The sequence below is a fragment of the Rhinopithecus bieti genome, unplaced genomic scaffold (assembly GCF_001698545.2).
Source record: "Rhinopithecus bieti isolate Rb0 unplaced genomic scaffold, ASM169854v2 scaffold_14839, whole genome shotgun sequence".
In the NCBI taxonomy this organism is placed as follows: Eukaryota; Metazoa; Chordata; class Mammalia; order Primates; family Cercopithecidae; genus Rhinopithecus; species Rhinopithecus bieti.
In genome coordinates, this window is record NW_016808133.1 from 1070101 (window position 1) to 1090776 (window position 20676).

General features: G+C 38.8%; 1 protein-coding gene across 5 annotated transcripts in view; it reads right to left on the reverse strand.

Annotated features, from left to right (window-relative positions):
- The window catches only part of COG2 (component of oligomeric golgi complex 2), a 103330-nt gene that overhangs the window by 14250 nt on the left and 68404 nt on the right, over positions 1-20676 (reverse strand). For all 5 annotated transcript variants that reach the window (XM_017885595.1, XM_017885596.1, XM_017885594.1 and 2 more), the window contains 8 exons: positions 20026-20091; positions 17581-17661; positions 16227-16330; positions 11820-11928; positions 11069-11248; positions 8934-9058; positions 5476-5602; positions 1549-1688 (listed from right to left, as the gene is read on the reverse strand). In XM_017885595.1, coding sequence (XP_017741084.1) covers positions 1549-1688; positions 5476-5602; positions 8934-9058; positions 11069-11248; positions 11820-11928; positions 16227-16330; positions 17581-17661; positions 20026-20091 — 932 coding nt within the window. The remainder of the gene's footprint in view (positions 1-1548; positions 1689-5475; positions 5603-8933; positions 9059-11068; positions 11249-11819; positions 11929-16226; positions 16331-17580; positions 17662-20025; positions 20092-20676) is intronic.

Sequence of the window (20676 nt, forward strand, 5' to 3'; positions counted from 1 at the left end):
AAAAAAAGACTTTCAGGGAACTGGCTGAGTTTCAATGGAGTTTAAGCCCCAATTACCAGCTTTGAGAGAAACTGAAACGAAGGGAGATGCAGCTGAAGCCAAGCTGTGCCATCACCAAGGGGCCCAGCCTGGCAGAGCCAAGAGCACAGGCTGAAATAGCCCATGGGGGCTGCAGGAGGTGCAGTGGTGGGATGGAAAAGTGAGGTAACGGTGCATGGGTCCCAGGATCTGAGGAAAAGGACCAGGAAAGAGTTTGGAGGCAGGAAGCAGAGGAGTATGTTTGTAAGGTGATAGCATTAGATAACCAAAGTAATCTAACTCCAAACCTGGATGACAGAGAGATGGGGAAATGTAAACCTTATTTCTCCATAGCAGCATCATTTTATAAAACGATGCTTTGCTATTTTAAATCCTGCTCACAAATCAAAAAGGCTTCTTGCCCTGGCTTGATGTTGATTATCATATAACAACTATTTCCAGTGCATCCCATTAATATCTTAGATGAACAAATCCATAATTTCCTGCTGAGAGACAAACTACATGATGATGCAACCCTGGAAAATTTAGCATAAAACACAGTATTGTAAGTGAAAGGGCACCTTACTACTTCATTCTGAGAGCTGTGATTTCATTATAAAAAGATGATTACATACATCCTCAATCATCCCAAGCAGTTATCATCAGGGGACCTAATTCCTGATCTCCCTCTCTGTAATTATTCCTCAGAACTCTAGGGGAAAGGACTGCATCATAATTAATGAAAGCATCCAGCAATGTAAATAAAAAAGCCCATGATTCTTCAAAGAGCATTTCAGGTAAAATGCCATTCTATGGAAGAACATACCATGACCTCATTCAAGAGAATCTGTAAAAATGGCTATTATCATCTGTTTTTCCAATGCACTGTATGATGTTAAGGGTTCATCCTACATTTCCCGAAGTATTTTATAGAATGGCTTATTGACAAAGGTGATATCATCATGAAACCTGGAAGAAAAATGTCACCATTTTCCAGAATACAGGGCACAAATGTCACAAAGATGATAAGGGAAGCCGAAATAATGACGAGGCTTCTCATACACTAACAGATGGAACCAGCTGCAAAGAACACTCAAGGCTCTGCTTTTCCCCATTCCCTCTAGGGGACAAGTATTTCAGATGAGCAAAACCAGATGTGAGACAGGTTCATTATTTGAGGCAGATGATGAAACAGGGAAAATGAAAAAAAGAGCTGCTGTATAACTTCTACTTTCTCTTTTCACAGTGAATGAGGATACGGTGGGTGGGAATGAGGCTGGGCTTGGAGTCAGCTCCTTCCAACTCTTGTGTTCTGAGCTCTCCAATTACCAAAAAATAAAACTTATGTTTTTGTCACGCAAGTCAGACTTTGGCAACCATAATACTTCTTATGTATCTTTCTCCACTTTCAATTTTGTCTCCCAAAGCCTATTATGATGATCAGAGAAAAGGAGCCACTAATTGGCACAACAACCTTAATTGGCATTCAAATTCTGTTTTAGAAGGGTGTGCGGTGAATAAATGACCAACCTTATTTGAAAATAAACAGGCAAGTTCCACTTATTATTGAAGCTATGATAGGCAGGATGTGCTCTTAATCTTTTTACACTAGCCTGTGATCCACATTGCCGTTCAAATCTTCTGACAAAATCCATACTTATGGTGTATTTCTAAAATAAAAACAAATGGAAAATTTTCATTATCAGAAAACTAACCAGAACATGTACTGGAAACCGTAATCAAGATAAAGCAGCTCAACACATAAGAATCACAGTTTCCAGAGTTAACAGGGACCTTACGAGATCTACCTTCCAACGTCCCATTGAAAGATGCGTAAATGCCCAGAATGGTTCTGGGATACGTCTTCCGTGTCTTCCATGGCAAAGCCCATCTGAGAGCCAGGCACTCTAAGTCCGGTGCTCTCTAAATGGTAGTGCTCATGTTCTAGGGCCCCCTACCCCAGCCCACTGGAATTTGAATTGACAGCAGATTAAACGACATAATTCATCATTGCCTCACATAGGAGAAAGAACAGAAGGAGAAAATTCTGAAGAAGAAAGGGAGAGAAGAGAAATAATCGAACCATGTGTGTATTCACATCATTTTTATAAATGAGATAGCATGAAAACTGACAGGGAGATGCACCAAAACCATTAAGAGTGGCAGCTAACTCATAGCATTTATCATCAACACACTGTGCTTAGAATTGTATTATTTAATTTAACCCACAAAACTACCCCACAAGGCAACTGCTATCATCCTCATCATCATCCCCCATTTTACAAATGACACTTCTTCTTCTGTTGAGGCTCGCAGAGAACCTGCTCAAAAGACAAGCTAGGAGGTAGAGGAAGCAGAATGCTAGTCAGTCAGTAGAGTACAACTGCGACTGCATGTTGCTTTTGTGGGTACTTTATTCCTGAAGCCCCCAAGCTCTAAGAACACTGTTGATTTTTTATGTTCTTCTCAATTAAAAGGGGCTCAATCCAGGGTCACCAAACCATTAATCTAAATATGCTAAAGTCTGTGCTTAGACAGGATTTTGTAGTGGTAAAAACTACAGGCTTTAAATCTCTTTCAAAAGGTTTTGGGCAAACTTCTGTTATCCCAGAGGGTGGTCTAGGTGTGTGGAGTTGAGACAAAATTCGGGATTATTCTTCCCTTTTGGGACAAAACTATACCTCTGCATAAAATGGATGCTAAAAAAAAAATATATAAAGATATTTCCCTCTTACAAGAAACATGTTACATTAAGGCTTAAAGCTGAAAGTATTTCTGGAAATAAATGGATACTATCTGCTGGAAACTATACTCACAAACGTTAAGTATTAGCCTAAAACTCTAAAGTCAAGTTCTATCAGAAAGGTTCATTTCTGAGCTGAAACATTTCCTGAGTCAAACATGGTCAATATGAGTCTCTAAAGCATAGAGCAAATTGTAAAGCATCTTTACATTTGCCAGTGCTTAAAACTTACAATTGCTACTGCTTAAAGCCATTACTTCACTCTCCTTATGCTATCTTAAAAGCCCTACTTTTTAAAATCACAAATGTTGTTGCTACAAAATTTATTGAGAACAGCACAATCCTGTTATTCAATGCACTGTAACATGCGACAATCAGCCAAGAGATAAGGTAAGTTGCATTTCTGGGATGGTAAACCTCCCAATGTGTTGTCTTACCTGTGGGAAACCTGCTGGGCCCCAGGCTGTTTACACTTATGTTGTGCCTCTCTACACTTAAAAAATCAATAAACAAATTCACCAGGGAGGCTAGACAAAGAACAAATACAACTTCCAGAAATAAAAAAAAAATGACAATTAACTGGAAACTCAATATGCAGGTGGAAAAGAGTTTAGACACAACTAAGGATGGAATTAGTGACCTATAAGACAGACTGTGAAATTACCGAGAACACAGCAAATACAGAGGATAGGGTGAGTCGGTCTAAACAAGAGATGTAGATGGAGATGACAGAGGAAGGAAAGAAAAGCACAATTGAAGAAATAATAAATAAAAATCTTCCAGAATGGATGAAAGACACCAATTCTCAGATTCAGAAAACCTATCAAATCCTAAGGATAATAATAAAAAAAAGAAGTTCTACTGGACATATCACAGCAGAACTTACTTAGCACACCAAAGTCACACAGAAGATCTTAAAAGCAGCCAGAGAAAAAAGGCATTAACTACAAAGGAATAACAATTAAATTAACAGCAAACTTAATAATGCAACTCAAAAGACAATACTCAAAGTGCTGAGAATTCTATTAATATATCCAGCAAACTGACCTTACAAACAGAAGCAATACAGTTATTTTCAAACACAAACTGAGAAATTATTTAAAAAAATAAATTATTATCAACAGAGCCTTACTAAAAAGTCTTCTAACATGAATTTCAGAAGAATGATTCAAGAAGGATGAGCTGACATTCAAAAAGGAACAGTAAGCAATGACAAACATGTAGGGTAATTCCCAGAGGATAATGACTATTTAAAACAATAAAAATGCCCAGTTTTAAGATTAAAAAAAAAAAAAGAAACAAAATAGAAGTACGAGCAAGGAAACAAAAATATATACTATGAGAAGGGATGGCTGGCGTTAATGTGCTCTAAGTTCTGCGTGTTGTCCAGGAGAAGGCTCAAGAACATCAATCAACTTTAGATTCTGTTAAATAACCACTAAGGTTACTCAATTTATGCAGAAATAAAGGGCACAACTTCCAAATTAGTAGAGGGGACAAAACGGAATAAAGATGGAAAACAGATCCCCAGAAGTCTAAAATACAAAGAAGGTGAAAAAAGAAGGAAGGAAGAAAAGATGGGAGGAAGGAAATAAGGGAAGAAAACTGGAACAAAGAGAAAGTACAAAATAAGAGTCAAATGCATTGACAATTAGAATCACTGCAAATTTAATAAAGTACCTAATTAAACGACAAAGATTATCTCATTGCATAAGAAACCAAAACCCAAAATCCAGGGAAGGAGAAGGAAGAAAAGTACCAAGAGGCTGAGCCTTTAAAATGATACAAAGGAAAACAAACTTATACATTAACTTTTTAAATCCTAACCATGAAATCTTTAAAATAATGATTTCTTTTTTAAGAGGGAAAAAAAGGGTGGGGTGGAATAGGGCTGGACATGGGGGCTCACCTGAAATCCTAGCACTTTGGGAGGTTGAGGGGGAAGGACTGCATGAGGCCAGGAGTTCAACACCAGCCTGGGCAACATAGTGAGACCCATCTCCACAGAAAAGAAAAGAAAAGAAAAGGAAAAGAAAAGAATAGAAAATTGACCAGGCATGGTGGTGTGCACTGAAATCCCAGCTACTCAGGAAGCAGCAGAGAGGACTGCTTGAGTCCAGGAGTCAAAGACTGCAGTGAGCTATAATTGTGCCACTGCACTTCACCCTGGGCGACAGACTAAGACCCTGTTTCAAAAATAGTAATAGTAATAATAAAATAAATATAAATTAAAAAAGGAAATAAATATTGGGGCTTTCTAACTTTTCAAATTATAGAGGACATTTATACAGTCTATTTTAAAATCCAATCAATTCCTTTGTACTTGCTGCTTGAAAAAATCCAATGAGTACTCTTTGTTTTCATTCAAAATTATATGGCAGAGATGTACAAACTTAATTTTCACAGAAAACTGCAAAACACTGGCTTTTAATGCTGCTCAGGATGTTTTAAGAAAATAATGTACATTTCTACTCACACTTGTATCTAGACTTAATTATACTTTATATTATAAAATGAAAATGTTCTTATTCCTAAAAGTATCATAGCTCATATCTTGGATAAAGTGATGTGTGTGTTTTAAGGTAAATGTTCACTTAGCAACTCAAATTTTTATTTTTAATAAACCACAGAACCAAGACTAAGCAGAAGAAAACACGGTATTTCTCCAGTCTCCGGTTAACATCTTCAAGAATCAAGAGGATGGGCGGAGATACCTCATGAAATGCATCGGGATTCCCAGGATTAAAAAGCGAGGGTAACTTTTCTTCTAATCCTTGTACTATTTGTGGCCAGACAGAATTCACCAAAAAGTCATATCCAGGAACAGTATTGCCTTTTTCACTGTAAAATAAGAGCACATTTCAGTAAAATACACCATAATCTATTCACAAAGAGCAAATTTCCACTGTGTTGCTTCTGCCAAAAGATCTGCAGTCTAAAACTTATTTCAACTTAAAAAAAAAAAAAACATATTTGTAATTTAGTTTGTTTCTAGACTCAAATTTCTATTTCACTCCTTAATCTCAGTCTCACCTCACACCCGGCAAATCTCCTGAATCCTGACTCCTACACCTGGTGTCAAGGCTAATCACCTTGGTACACTTTTCCCTCTAAAATACTTCCCACCACCTTTATACTCCCATCTTGGAAAAAAAAAGTACAGTAGTCTAATATTACAGGAAAAATAACCTTCACGTTACTGAACACCAATAAACCACACAGCATTGTAAATTATGCTAATTTATAAATTAATAACAGCTTTTATTTACTAAGCTATCTCTAAGATTACTTTCAGTTCTAAAATTCTATGACTATCAAATGTGAAATCTTATCACAAATTTTGACACAAAAATCTGATAATAGATTAATTTTTGTGTGTGTGTGTGCTTGTCTTATTTTGTCTTTGTTTAGCACCAGACTTTAAATTCCAAATTCCCAAATGTAGATGACAGGCAGCACTGAGACAAAAGCATGCGCTTCGGAGCCAGTGTGCCTGATTCAAATACTGGAGCATGGGCTTTTAACTTCTCTGTGCTTTGGTTTCTTCATCTTTAAAACGGTGATGATAATAGTACCAACTTCACAAAGTCATTATAAGAATTAATATTTGTAAAGTACTTATTAGGATAGTGCCTAACACACAGTAAAAGCCCTATGTTAGTAACGGTTAAATAAGAGAGATTCCTTAAGTCTCTCACGAACTCAAAGACCTGTAAACATACATTCTAGGCAAACACCATTTCACTAATCTGCCCACTTTGTTTCATATTGTGTATTCTGCTCTCTTTTAAGGTAATTTTTTAAAATGGCAAACAATTTAATAAATGTTCTTATTTTAGCAAAACTGGGAGTTTTGTAGCTAAGTTGCCATATCAAAATGGGACTTAACATTCTGGTAAGTATTAAAATAAAATTTTAAAAGTTTTGTAATTTTCCTGCTTAACAAAAATTATCAAGATAGATAAGTTATCAAGAAAGCTTTGTTTCACTGTCCAGGAAGAGCTAGCAAATAATGTTATTATAGTTTCACCTAAGTATTGTTAAGAAATTACTGGTGGGGGTGGAGGAGGGCCAGGAAGGGGAAAGAAGATGGCTGCCTCCTATATATCCAATTCCACACAACATACTATACACTTTCAAATAATAGTAAGAGCAGGCTCTGTTAAGGTATCTGGAGAAAGAAAGCACAAAATTGAGGACTCCAAACTACAGATATACATAATATAATCACTACTAAATGACAACATTTCCTCGTTCCCAAAGTTAATGTCTAATGAAAGCCCCAAAGAGAGAATGTAAAACCTGCAAGATTAACAGTTGACGGATTAGAAAAGCTCATCTGTATTCTCTGGAGGAGAAATCACAAATGTTTTGGTGTTGCCAGTTATAAAGCTCATGAAGGGTGGCACATGATAAAAGAAAAGAGTGACAAGGGAAGCACCACGCTGGAAATCTGAAGCCAGGAGCCGAGCACGGGAAGGAAAGGGATACACAGAACCTGCAACACAGTGACGGGCTAGCAGCAGATGAAGATGATCTCGCAAGGTACAGTTCAGATTCCTCAAATCTCTAAGCCTTCTACGTGAATTCCCCCACACTAAAAACTGTGGAAAAGATCCCCTAAAGCTTTGAAACTTGACATCTCTGGACCCAGACTGGCTCTGTCAAATCTAATGACTGATTGTTTCATATCTATGGCTTCATTTTACATCATGATTTCTACTATATTCTTATCTCCAAATCCAACTAAATCCTTATGATTACTAAACAAAAGTAGCAAAACTAGGCTTCATCTTAGGTGGTACACAGGAAAGAGAGAGGGTACTGCAAATGTCAAGCAGCACATTAATTACCCCACATTTCTGCAAAGAACAAAAACTCAAGGCCAAATATATTGCCTGCTCCATGAAAACAGAGACCTTATTTGCCTTTTGAGCATTAAACTTGGTTAATTCTTTCATTTTGCAAACACTAACTGGGCAGCTGTTAGCTCTAAGACACTGTGTCAAGAGGCAGGGGAAGGTGTGAGCAGCGGAGAGGTGATCATAATGCAACATGGAAATTAATCAGCAGACACAAAGCAACACGTCCTGCAATCCAGAGGACATGATGAATGCTGAACATTAGGACAAAGACTGTTTTTTTTTTTTTTTAAAGACAGGGTTTTGTCATGTTGCCCAGGCTGGTCTTGAACTCCTGGCCTCAATCGCCCACCTTGGCCTCCCAAAGTGCTGGGATCACAGGTGTGAGCCACTACGCCCAGCCAAGGATGGTCTCTTGAAGGAGGTGGTATCTGAGCTAGAGATTCACGTGGAGAGGCAGTTTGACAGGAAAACGAAGGGCACAGGAAGCGCAAGGCAAGCAGAGGAAAAACGCAGAAGCACATGAGTACAAGGGAGCTGGGGAAAGGCAGCTAACACTGTGTGGCTGGAGCATCCAGGGATACGGAGGGAAAGTTCCATGGCGGAGAGAGTTCTCCAGTGGAGAGCTACCAGGCAAGAACAAAAAGGGCCTTGCCCTGCTTCAAGAAGCCTGGATCTTCCTCCATGTGCACTGAGAAGCCACTAAAGATTTATGAAGAAATCTACGACTTGCAGATTTCTGGGTAAATGTGACAGTCAGAAGCCTAGAGAAGGAGAGACTGGAAGTAGGCAGACAGGGTGGGGAGATTCTATTATTGTGGACAGCAGATGACAAGGCCTGGACTGGGACAATGGCAATGGCGAAAGTAATGGGATATTTATGAAAGAGAATCAGGAAGTCATGGAAACTGAACAAAGGGAGGAAAAATTGAAGATGAGTTCATAATTAGTATAAAACTTGTTGAATTAAACTGAACTGATATCTATAGACAGATTATGACATATTAGAATCATGGAAGGAAAGCAATTCTGACTTCAAACTAAATTTAGGAAAAAGTGCAGAGAAGAAGAAAGGCTAGACTTTGGATTTGGAAATGTGGTCTTCAGGCTCAGCTTCATCTCAGTGTCCACATCTTTGAAATGAGGCTAATGCAACCTGCCTCACAGTATCATAGGTAGAAACAATGAAATAACAAGATTCATAATGGATTCACTTCATACAAGACGGTCATCGTCTGTCGTGCACCTGTGCTTAGCAGGTGCGGTCACTGAAAGGGAGGTGGGGGTCCACACGGGGTCGTTTAAATTACCTGGAGATGGCACCTCCCGTGACTTCTCGAAGAAGGCGGCAATGGTGAGGAACAAACTCCAGGAGTTTATTATACATGACTTGAAGGCCATTGGGATGAGATTCAACAAACTGCTCTATAATCACCTATTAAAAGGAATATCATTTTTTAAAAAAAGCATTTTAAAGGGAAGTACAAACTATATATTTCAGAGAAAACAATAAAGAAAACTTTACAAATCTGCTTCCTCATGCTCACCCTCCTCCCTGTGACATATTTTCTAAACAGTGAAGTAAATAACAGGTCACATTCAAAACTAGTTCCTCGGATTAGGCTGCACAGTTACGACTGTTGGGGCGACATGGGCTGATAAACCATGCACTCTCATATGCTTCCCTGTGAGTTTGAAAACAAAGTAACACCGTTTAAAAAAAAAATTTAAAGCAGAGCACATGATTCTCCACTACAACTCCTCACTGTCTTCGTACTGGCCTTTTCTTCTACCATCATGCAGATTAGGGAAGGGTTTGAGGCAGAGAAAGATAGAAAATATATTATTTTATTATTTTATTTTTTTGTGATAAAATTGGGAGTCAGGAATGATATGACAAGATAAGCTGAGTTTAAATAAAACAGAATGTGGCTACTGAATTTAATATGCCACTGAAAGTTCAAATATTTCTTTAATTTAGCATACTATATTCAGTTCAGTGAAAAAGGAATAGATGAGTGACTAAAATATTTTCATTGGTTGGGCACGGTGGCTCATGCCTGTAATTCCAGCACTTTGGGTGACCAAGGCAGGCAGATCACTTGAACTTAGGAGTTCAAGATCAGTTTGGACAACATGGCAAATCCTCGTCTCTACAAAAAATACAAAAAAAACCATTAGCCAGGCATGGTGGTATGTACCTGTAGTTCCAGCTACTTGGGAGGCTGAGGTGGGAGGACTGCTTAAGCCCAGGAGGTTGAGGCTACAGTGAGCCATGATCATGCCACTGCACTCCAGCCTGGGCGACAGAGTGAGACCCTGTCCCCAAACCACACACACACAAATTTTCACTTATTGACAAAGAAATAATGTACGTAATTTTTTCACCCCCATAGAGACAGCTATGGAATATAACAGGATATAAACAGAACTGAAAGATCATTTATTTTTAGTAATCTTAACAAGGCCAAAATAATTATTAAAATTAGTCCCTAAATTTCACTTTTATCATTGGGAGTCTCAACTTTCCACTTTAAAAAATAAAAGACTTTCACCCTGAAATCATGTGAGTATAATCTTTGTATTTACTAACCACAGTCAGAACATTCACACTGACAGGACACTGGAGGCAAGTCCCCAAACACTGAGGATGGCCTCAGTGACTTCTCTCAGTCTGAAGCAGACGAAGCTGCTGTTTTTGTATGTGAGAAACTGCTGAGTATCAGCAACTTTATATAGCACAATCTATACTCTGGCTGCTCAGAAGCGGGATACACTTACTTCCTATATTTTAACTATATCCTAATAGGTGAAGGATACTGCATAGCCGAGTTCTAGATTTAAGGTATTACTCAGCTAATTTGTTATAAAAGCCCTTGATCTTTGAATATTCCTCCTCTCGCCTTCCCGGTCCAGCAAACTCCGCTATTTTTCAAGACTTGGGCCAAATGTCATTTATTACCTGAAGACTTGAGGGTGCCACTGTCTACCCCACTCACACACCTTTCCACGTTCACAGCACTCTCGCACCTTCCTCGTACACTGCAGTGTTGTCACTGCTTAATTGTCCACCCTGCTTAGTCCACCCATAAGACCAGTGGTTTGAAAACATTCTTTTAACAACTACTGAGGAACAATTGCCTGCCATGAAATTGACCTAAAAACATGGGGATGCACACCTTCTCCCTAGGTGAGAATGTTGCCCTTGAAGCCTGAGCCACAGCATTGCTAGGAAACCTGAGAGGGCACGCCCAATTCCTGGCATTGTAACATTACTTCCCAACTGTAACCCACGGAGACCAAGCCTTCCTTACAGCTGGTACTGTAGGAACTGAGAATCTTTCCAGAAAGATCTCTGCTCTCTCTTCTTATCTTCCTCACACCCAGTAAAGAGTCAAAGACAGAGCAGAAGCTCATGAACATTTGTTGAAGGAGGTGCACAGACCTCATCTATGTATGGTTTCACTAGAACTTGGCCAACTAAGGCTTCCGCGTCCCGTGTCTTGTCAATCGTGGCGTAAGTCCGCAAGCAGTGCCGTATTATGTCGACATCAGACGTCTGAAGGCCTTCTAACAGGAGGCCTTCTAGTGACTGCTGTAACATGGCTGTAATGCCAGCTATACGCTGCAAGAAAAGGTTGGTAAGTAAAAAAAGCTCTAGTTAGAGCAATTTCTGAAACTGCAAATAGACACATAACAAGCCTCTTAACACCAATAGATGATGACATATATAAAATCAAAATAATAACTTTTCCTGGAGATAACAATGAACCCCCCCACCCCAATCTCTTTATAAGTAAATTTCTGCTTCATCAAAGAAGAATGTAGACAGAATTACAGAATGAGAAAAAAATTATCTTCCTCTTAAGCTACAGAGTCAATCTTTAGGAAACATCATGGATTTAAAATCCAATTAAGAGCTTTGGATAAATTAATTGTCTACATCATATAATATGTCCAATTCCATGAAATTCAGAATTAATTTTACTCTTATCATCTAGAAAATGTGACTGAGTCTTTACACAAAATCTATAATGTGTGACTCTTAGGAAGGTGGGGCCCAGATAATTAAAAATTGAAAAAAAAAATGCAAGGCTAGGTTCAAAACCCTTAGATCAACAATATTACTAATTTAAACCAGAATTATTTAGCAAGTTCCTAAACACCAAACTGTGGAAATCCAAAACAACACTTACCGGTCTTACTTTGTCCAAAAGAGGCATGCCTTTGCTTTGAACAGCATGAAACTGTAACTGATTAAATTCTGTGGCAATTCTCTCCAAAATTTGTCCAGTCAAAAGGGGGCTAGTAGAGGAAACAATTACAGAAGTGTAATCCCTAAGGTCTCTATTTCCACGAGAATACATCATACACCTGGCAGTGAGAGGCTTTCACACCCACTATATTTTGACTTTTGTCAAAGTGTTTAACATGGCCACCTTGTTACAAGGTGAAAGCTAAAGCGTCTTTTGTGCCATTAGTCAATGTTCCCCAGGAGCCATATGCACAGCATGTTCTAAGTGCACTGGGGAATCTGTTGAGTACAAGGTGCTGCTGCTGCCTGGCCTTGACCCACAGGGACCAGACAGCAGCAGAGCTGGCCAGGCCTGTGTGCATGCAATTACATGTTTCTGCCACTGACTCCAAGCTCTCCCATTCATGACCTTCTTCTTCAGCTTCAACCTCCCTTCTTCTTCCCTCTTCCTCCCTCCCCCTTTCCCCTCTTCCTCCTTATCCTTTCTTTCTCTTTCCATCCCATTTCTTATAGCTGAATCCTTTCTACTTCTCTGCCTGCCTCACTCCCCTTGCTAAAATACCTCTAAATATTTCTAAAATACCAAATACATTTGTCTCCTCAATAAATGAAACTGACCCTCTAGCAACAGTAAATATCTCAAAATATCTTATTTTAAATTTAAATAGTAACGACTTACTTTAAAATCACATTTACCAAACAGCAACAGCTGTCAACCTATATGCTCTGGGTCCTAGTGACAGGGCATTCTTTACATATCTGGCACAAAATATAATAAATGTACTCCCCCCCAAAACATATTATCAAGTGTCAATATCACTCAAAAAGAAGTAAAATAGCAGAGGAGAAGTATAAAGGTATAATCACCCGCTGTATATACTGAGGCATCCTGTGTATACTGATGGCTCATCAGTGAGTGAGGAAAAATGCCCATATCATAAGGACACAGAAAATGCTGCACTGAGAGCATCAGGGGTCTACCCAGTTCTGTATTTGTAGCATCCAAACTAGTTTAGAGGAACAGGAGCTACCCAGTGTGACCAACCAAAAAGGTTAACTCTTTCTTGAATATCCCTAAGTCTTTCCTGAATAATCTCGTGTGAATTGATTATTTATAAATTATCTGAATGTTTCTTGGCTTAACAAGCATGGTATATCTACTATTCAGTAATATTGCCCTGGTTTTACCTTCTCTACAGCTCAGATTTGCAGATTTGAATTTAAGAAAAGCTCCTCAAAGATGATTCAGAGCAAGGAAGAGTACAGTGTCTATTATACTGAATATAACATACTGAATATAATATAATAATATAAGAGTATGTCTAGAAACAGACATCACTGAGGTAATCAGAAGCCCATTTCCCACTAGTGGGGGACGTTTGGTATCTTTTCTTAGGTACCTACTAGTTCCAGACACTGTGGGTGTAAAGATGTCAGGGGCCTTATAGACTGATGGAGAAGGCATGCAAGTCAATCAACAGTTCCAGTCTCAACCATAAGTTGTCTGGTGGATGACCCGGAGGCCTGATGAATGCATGGAGATGGAGCATCTAAATCTGAAAGGTCAGGGAAGACTTCCTAAAAGAGGTGGTCTTGTAATTGAGCTTTATGGAAGGGAACTCTTGCAGTGTCTTGTTTATACTTTCTCTCACAGAACTGAGCGAGACAGGTTTAAAGAAAGCAGGAGGGATCAACAGTATCTCACACAAGAGAGAAGAATAAATTTTTACAAAACAAATCTATATCGTTTTATAACCTGCTTTTTTCCCACTTAGCACAGTATTTTGAACCTTTCCATACTTTAAGCATGTTTTGGGCTAGATTTGGATGGACTAAAGAGAAACCAGGCAGGTGAAAGGGAGGTGGAAGTTAAAGGAAGAGCTTTTAGTACAGCAAATGGGCATACATAGTAAAATTCAGGAAGGATAAGTCAGCAACGTTCAGGGCAGTCAGGGAACCACAAGTAGTTCCGAATAGCTTTAGTGAAGAATACAGAAGTGGCAAGGAGCAGCTTGGGAGTTTAAGATTTACCCTAAAAACACTGGGAAACCATTGCTTCCCAATCACATAGTAAGATGTGATTAGACAAATCTAAAAGATCCATTTGACAGCTGCAGAGTTAGTTGTCCTAGAGCAAATGAGAGGTCAGTCAGGAGGTCACTGCCTGAAACGAGGCAATGGGAGAACCGAGAGGGAGAAGCAGACATCTCTCAATCTCAGAGATGCTAGAGCAGCAGACTCTCCAGGACTTGCCTAGTGAATGAACGAAGGAGATGCAGGGAAGAAAAGGAGACAATGACTCCCCCAACATGTTTAGCCTGGTTAGTGAAGGAAATAAAGGCACTGTTTCCTAAGACAAGGAATGAAAGGGAGGAGTAAAACGTTTTTGCTGGTGGAGGCAGGGAAAGAAGATGAGAGCTCAGTTTTCAACATGATGAATGTGAAGTGCCTGTAGAACGTCCACTAGACTCCCCGCAGTCATCAGACTGATGAGTCTGAGGACTACAGAAGTTCGTCTGCAGATAAAGAGATCAGCATCCAGGAGCCCACTAAAACCATGGGGTTGGATGAGGTTACCCAGAAAGTGCTGATCAAGAGCACAGGGCCAAGAACAGTGCCCTGGAGAAAGCTGGCATGAAAAAGGGCAGTGGAGTCCATCAAAGGAACAGAGTAGGAATAAGGAAGGAGGAAAAGAAAACGGGGAGGCAGGTATCACAGATGCCAGGTGAGGACACTGTTGGGAGTGGCTGTCAACGCTGTTGAGTGGAAGACAGAAGCAGAGCAGTTAGTCGAATAGGGCTCCACTAGGCTCTCAGAACTGACACTGACGGGGACTCTGATGAGTGCAGATGAAGGGGAAGAGAAGGGACAGAAGCACAAGTACTACAGGCTGAAGAAAAAAGATGGCAGCGATTGACCACTTATTTAACATCTCAATCAGGAAAGAAAGTAGAGACCTAGGACATGAGAATAATTTCCTTTTCAGATGCCTCATCTCCTCATCTATAAAACGAGAGATACAGAGCATACTGTTTCTACAGTCTCTCCAAATCTAAAATTGTGAAATCCTAAATTTAAGAATTTAAGGATCCTAAATCCTAAAATGAAGAAATCCAACTTGTCTTGATAGTATGATCAGGACTTTGAACCGCAGGTATATTCCATTTGGTCCTGGTTGGTTTTCCTGTAGCTTATCCCATATTAGTCAAGGAAAAATATGATGGCTATCAACGTGGCTTTCAGAGATGCTTGTGTTAGGCCCAAACAAGACATGTATGAGGGTTTACTCTATGGCTACCAATCCTGCAAGTGAAGTTCCTATTAGTCTTTTTTTTTTTTTTTGAGACGGAGTCTGGCTCTGTCTCCCAGTCTGGAGTGCAGTGGCCAGATCTCAGCTCACTGCAAGCTCCACCTCCCGGGTTTACGCCATTCTCCTGCCTCAGCCTCCGGAGTAGCTGGGACTACAGGCGCCCGCCACCTCGCCCAGCTAGTTTTTTGTATCTTTTAGTAGAGACGGGGTTTCACCGTGTTAGCCAGGATGGTCTCGATCTCCTGACCTTGTGATCCGCCCGTCTCGGCCTCCCAAAGTGCTGGGATTACAGGCTTGAGCCACCGCGCCCGGCCATCCTATTAGTCTTATATGAGAGATGACAATACCAACACACAGAGTGAAGTAACCTGACTCAAGCTACCCAGCTGGTATAAGCAACATAAGCCCATGCTCTTTCCACTGCACCATGGGGCTTCCCATTCGTGTTCATAATGATCCATTCAATTCATTTTCTGAGTCACTCAACGATCTGACTGATTTTAAATTCAGTGTGGGAAGGTAATAAGACACTACAGTATAACAAAGGAAACCATCATCTTTTGTTTATTTCATCAGCTTTTTCTTTGCTGTTTATAAATTTCAGCGAAATGTGTCCTGTACTATTTCTTAACGACATAACACTCGTGTATTTTGAACCTCAAGATACATCAACTGGAATACTCTGGGCCTGTTTAAATAATCTAAGATGACTGCTCTTCCACACCTTGAAGGTCAATAGGGATTTTACTAGTCCATGGGTAAGGCAATTTCAAAAATAAAAACCTTCCACAGATAGTACACGCTCTCTGACTCCCTGAAAGGTGCCGTGTTGGAACAGTGGTCTACGACCATCAAGGCTATATAATAACATGTATAAGCTTTACTATTTCATGCACTCTGCTTTGCTTGAGCTACATTTAAAAACACTAAGCCATAGACTGGGATTTTCTTCTTTATCAGAAATGAGTTCTAACTAAAAAAATTTTTACCCTGGATGTAAAGTATTAATTTATGAGTTATTTAGTAAAAAATACTTACCTGCTTGCTTCTAGTGCAGATGTTTCTTTAGAACTTTGAGAGTTTAAGATTTTTTCAATTTTCTCAACTGATCGAATAACTTGTATAAGCCTCAATACACACATCTATAAATAAAAATTAAGAATAAAGCTATTGTCATGTTTAATCTTAATTATCTTATTTTGTCATCCTAAGTGCAGGAAAATACAAAGTCAAAGGCAGTGTAAAATTACCTATAGCATTCTACATTTTTAGCATTTCTACATAACACTAAATTCCCAAGAATGCAAATCTTTTGGCTTTCTAGAACAAACATATTTCAACATTGTATCACAATTTTAGAATTTAAAAAAACTTATTTTTTTTTGGTTTCTTATATTATATCCTTATTCCCTCTTTCTTTTCCCCATCTGTTTTAGGACAGGGTCTCGCTCTATCACCCAGGCTGGAGTGCAGTGCTGTGATCTTGACTCACTGTAGCCTCAACTTCCCAGGCTCAAGTGATCCTCCCACCTCAGCCTCCCAAGTAGCTGGGACTACAGGCACACACCACCACATCTGGCTAATTTTTTTGTATTATTTGTAAAGACAGGGTTTTGCTATGTTGCCCAGGCTGTTCTCAAAGTCCTGAGCTCAAGTAATCTGCCTGTCTCAGTCTCTCAAACTGCTGAGATTACGGGTATGAGCCATTACACCTGGCCTCTTTTCCCCATCTTAAATAAACCTTTATTTTGGTACTACATTTATGTTCTTAAGATCCTTTTTTCATGTTTTTAGTTTCCAATCATATTTGTCCTCTTCATTTATATGTGCATGATATACCGATAAACCTAAGTGCCAATTTATTAAAGACATTTATTATACAAGGCAGATATTATTATCAGGGAACATTACAAAAACTCATTGTTAAAATAACAAAAATAAAGTCATTCATTAAATAAATAGTTACAAAGCATCTATCATGAACCAAGACATTCTTCTACACATTGGGAATATAAGTGGATAAAACAGGCAAAAATCCCCTCTCTCATGAAGTGGACAATCTTTTCTAGCAATGCACTGCATTCTTGAATCTTTGGACAAAAGCTGAGAAGGGATCTAAAGGAGAGTTAAACAGAAGATCTCTAAAATAGGCTTCTCTCCCTTGAGATTTTAAAAAGTGTGCTTGGGTACTAAAGTTATCAAAAGAAAAACAAATACACAAATACATCTAATAAATACATTTAGAAAACACTTTAATATAAAAGAGAGACATCACATGCTCCTCTCTGCAAAGGTATCAAGCAGAGTAAATCATACCATACGCCTGAAAGTGCCTGTTACTACAAGGTGCTACAGTGAATCAATGCTTTAATATTATAATATTTGAGTGTACCTTTTTTTTCCTAATGTCCTCTTGTTTAGACACTCGTTCATCAACTGCCCGAATTCCTTCACTGACAGATGATCTAAGGCTCTTTAAAAGAAAAAAAAAAAAAGTACTGCAGAGATTGTTTCATAACATTATGAAATTTACACATTTAATTCAATTCCACAGGACTTAACACCTACAGGCCAGTATTACACAGATATTGACAAATTACAAAATATTAGACACAATTGCTGTTTGTGTCTCAAGATTTAGGGGAAAAATGACATATAAAGCCAAGGTCAGGCAGGATCGGCTGCCGAAAGAAAATTAATGCATAAACAACGAGCATCACAGGTGGTCAGGGTAAAGAAAGGATAACCTGAGTCAAAGTATAAGGGTGTCTGGTGGAGGAGATGAGACTTGAGGTAGATTCTACAAGTTTGTGGATGCTGACAAGCATAGAGAGAAGATTATCAGAAGACAAGGCACGAAGATAGAACAGTTATGACATATTTCAGAACCAGTGAGGAATACATCCAGGGGTAACTGCAGGCTTCAATTTGGGCAAAAGCAGAAATAAAACAGGAAGGGTTAATTCAAGAGGGCTATGACTAGATAATACTTTTAGACTAGATTCTACACATTTTAAGTACTAATATATCACGAAAAAGTTGTTTTGGGAAAATTCAGAAGCAAGAAGTCAAGAACAGGAGGCAAGGAAAAGGGAGAGGTAATAGGTGGAGAAACATGTCCAGAAGCTAATGAATTAATCAGAAATTAGGGCCAAAATGAAAGTAATGGAAAAACTAGAATAAACTGGAGAAATCACAAAAATTCTATAGAAAAGTGAATTCATTCATCCCACAAATGTTACGAAATACCTATTAAATGTCAGCTATTGTGCAAGCCAATGAGGATGCAATGGTGAAAAAGACAGAAATAGTCTCATAGAAATAGTCTCATTTCTCAATGACTGCAGAATCTCACAGAGTAGCTTCATGAGTTGGAGGTCAAAAAGGAAGAACAGGTCTATTGCTAAACCAATCAGGAAAAAGATGGCTATAGAGACAGCTGTGGAAAGAAGGAGAGCATATGGTGCTGGCAGGTGGCAAGGTAAAGACTAGAGCCTGCAGGTGACAGAGCAGTCAACAATGACAGAGCAGAATTCAGGAAAGTGAACTCACCTCCATGGGAGGCAATTTGGAGAGGAGAGGAGAGGACAGGACAGGACAGGACAGGACAGGACAGGACAGGACAGGACAGGAGAGGAGAGGAGAGGAGAGGAGAGTAGAAGGCTGAGGACTGAGGCTTGGAAAACACCCTCTCTCCAAGGCTGGGGGTAAGAAGAGGTACACTGAAAGGAAGGCAGAAGAGCCACCCAAGAGCCATGTAAAAGCCACCCAGAGTGTGGAATCCAACAGTGGATCACAAAAACAATTTTCCTTCCATGGCAAGAAGAAGTACTTTAAAAGCTTTTTGAAAAAATCAAACAAGACATAAACATCTGAAAATATTTGCTAGTTCAAGGCACAACTCGAGACCTCTCTTTTAAGAATTATTTCTTGCCTGCCATTCCTATGTACTTCTAATCACTGACATTGCTATTATTCTGCTTTTTTTTTTTCAGCACTACACATGCACTGAATGTTTATGTATGTCACCTACTGTGAGCCTACTATGTGCCAGGGACTGTCTTAGGGGCTAAGTGCATAAGGCTACACAAGCTGCGCATGATCTAGTGGTGACATACACAGGTAATAATGGTGCAATGAACCAAGTTTATGACAGTTCCTCAAGGCTAAGACAGCATGGAAGTCACAGTGCCTGACACAGACTGTGGGGTGGACCAGCAGGGACAGGACAGGGTAGCACACTTTTCTGTTGAAAATGATGTCAAAACTTCCTTCTCTACTGTTCATCTGGATGGAGTCCCTGTCTCCAATGGCTTAGACATGGGAGTCCCAACTCATTACAGCAGACATTATCTCACAGGAACATTAAAATAAACACAATTAGTTATTACATTAATTGTATATTATCCTTCAGTTACATTAGGGTTTAAAGAGCTTCTGCGGATAGTCTAGGAACCTAACAATATATAAAGTATTATTTGAGAAAATATTTGTAAAACTATAAATTTTAAAATAGAAGCTATTCTTAGTGACTACCTACATATGAGTGACCTAACAGTAACAAGTTGAGTTTTAAACAGCATTCTCCTCCCCAACATTTTAAAGTTATATACTCCAAGAATCTGTCATCTTCAAATCAAACATAAATTTTTTTGGTTATAGTATCACACGCAAAAAATAGAGAATGATTTACAACTTTTCTGAGGGTATTATAATTACTAAACATTCAAAAAACAAAAAACAACAATCTAACAGATTAAAGGAATTCTTTTTTGGAGGGGCAAACAAGCATATCATGCTTTATGGTAAACTGTTTAATGTTATTTGGGAAACTTACCAGAACCTCTTCTCGTAATTGTCCCAAAGGCACAGAAAGCTGGTTGAGGGCTTTGTCCATGCCAACCTAAAGGCAGAGATCATGTTGGCACACACACTTCACAATCAAGAGTAATAGCTAAGTATCTATTTAATGATCAATGCAGTGCTAGACTTAGGTTATTCCTTCTGTACAACAAAATGAACAACCATATTTTGCTAAGTAACTAAATAACATGTTATTTTACAATAAATATTGTTGATAGAATGTGAAAAAACCTTTGATGTACATGAAAACTATAAAAATAAAAGAAGTCATAATAAATAAAAGCTTTCTTAGGCACAATTTGCCTCTGAATAAAATATTTTAATGAATTTGAGAAATTTTAACTGGAGATAAAGAGCTATCTGTCTGTAATTTACAATATTCAACCAGCTGATGTGAAAGTCTCAAGGACTCTATCTGTCCTAACCATTATAACCCTTGAGCAAAATCCAAATGAAATAGAATGGAAATAAAAATTTCTAGGTTTCTAATCCCACCACAACATTTATCTTAGATGCACATTTCCCAAATGCAAATATGGGTCATTAATTTTAATGCTTCTTAAAATTTCCATGGAGATGGCTACTTTCTGTACTTCTTTGGAGAGAGTTTTTTTTTTTTTTTTTT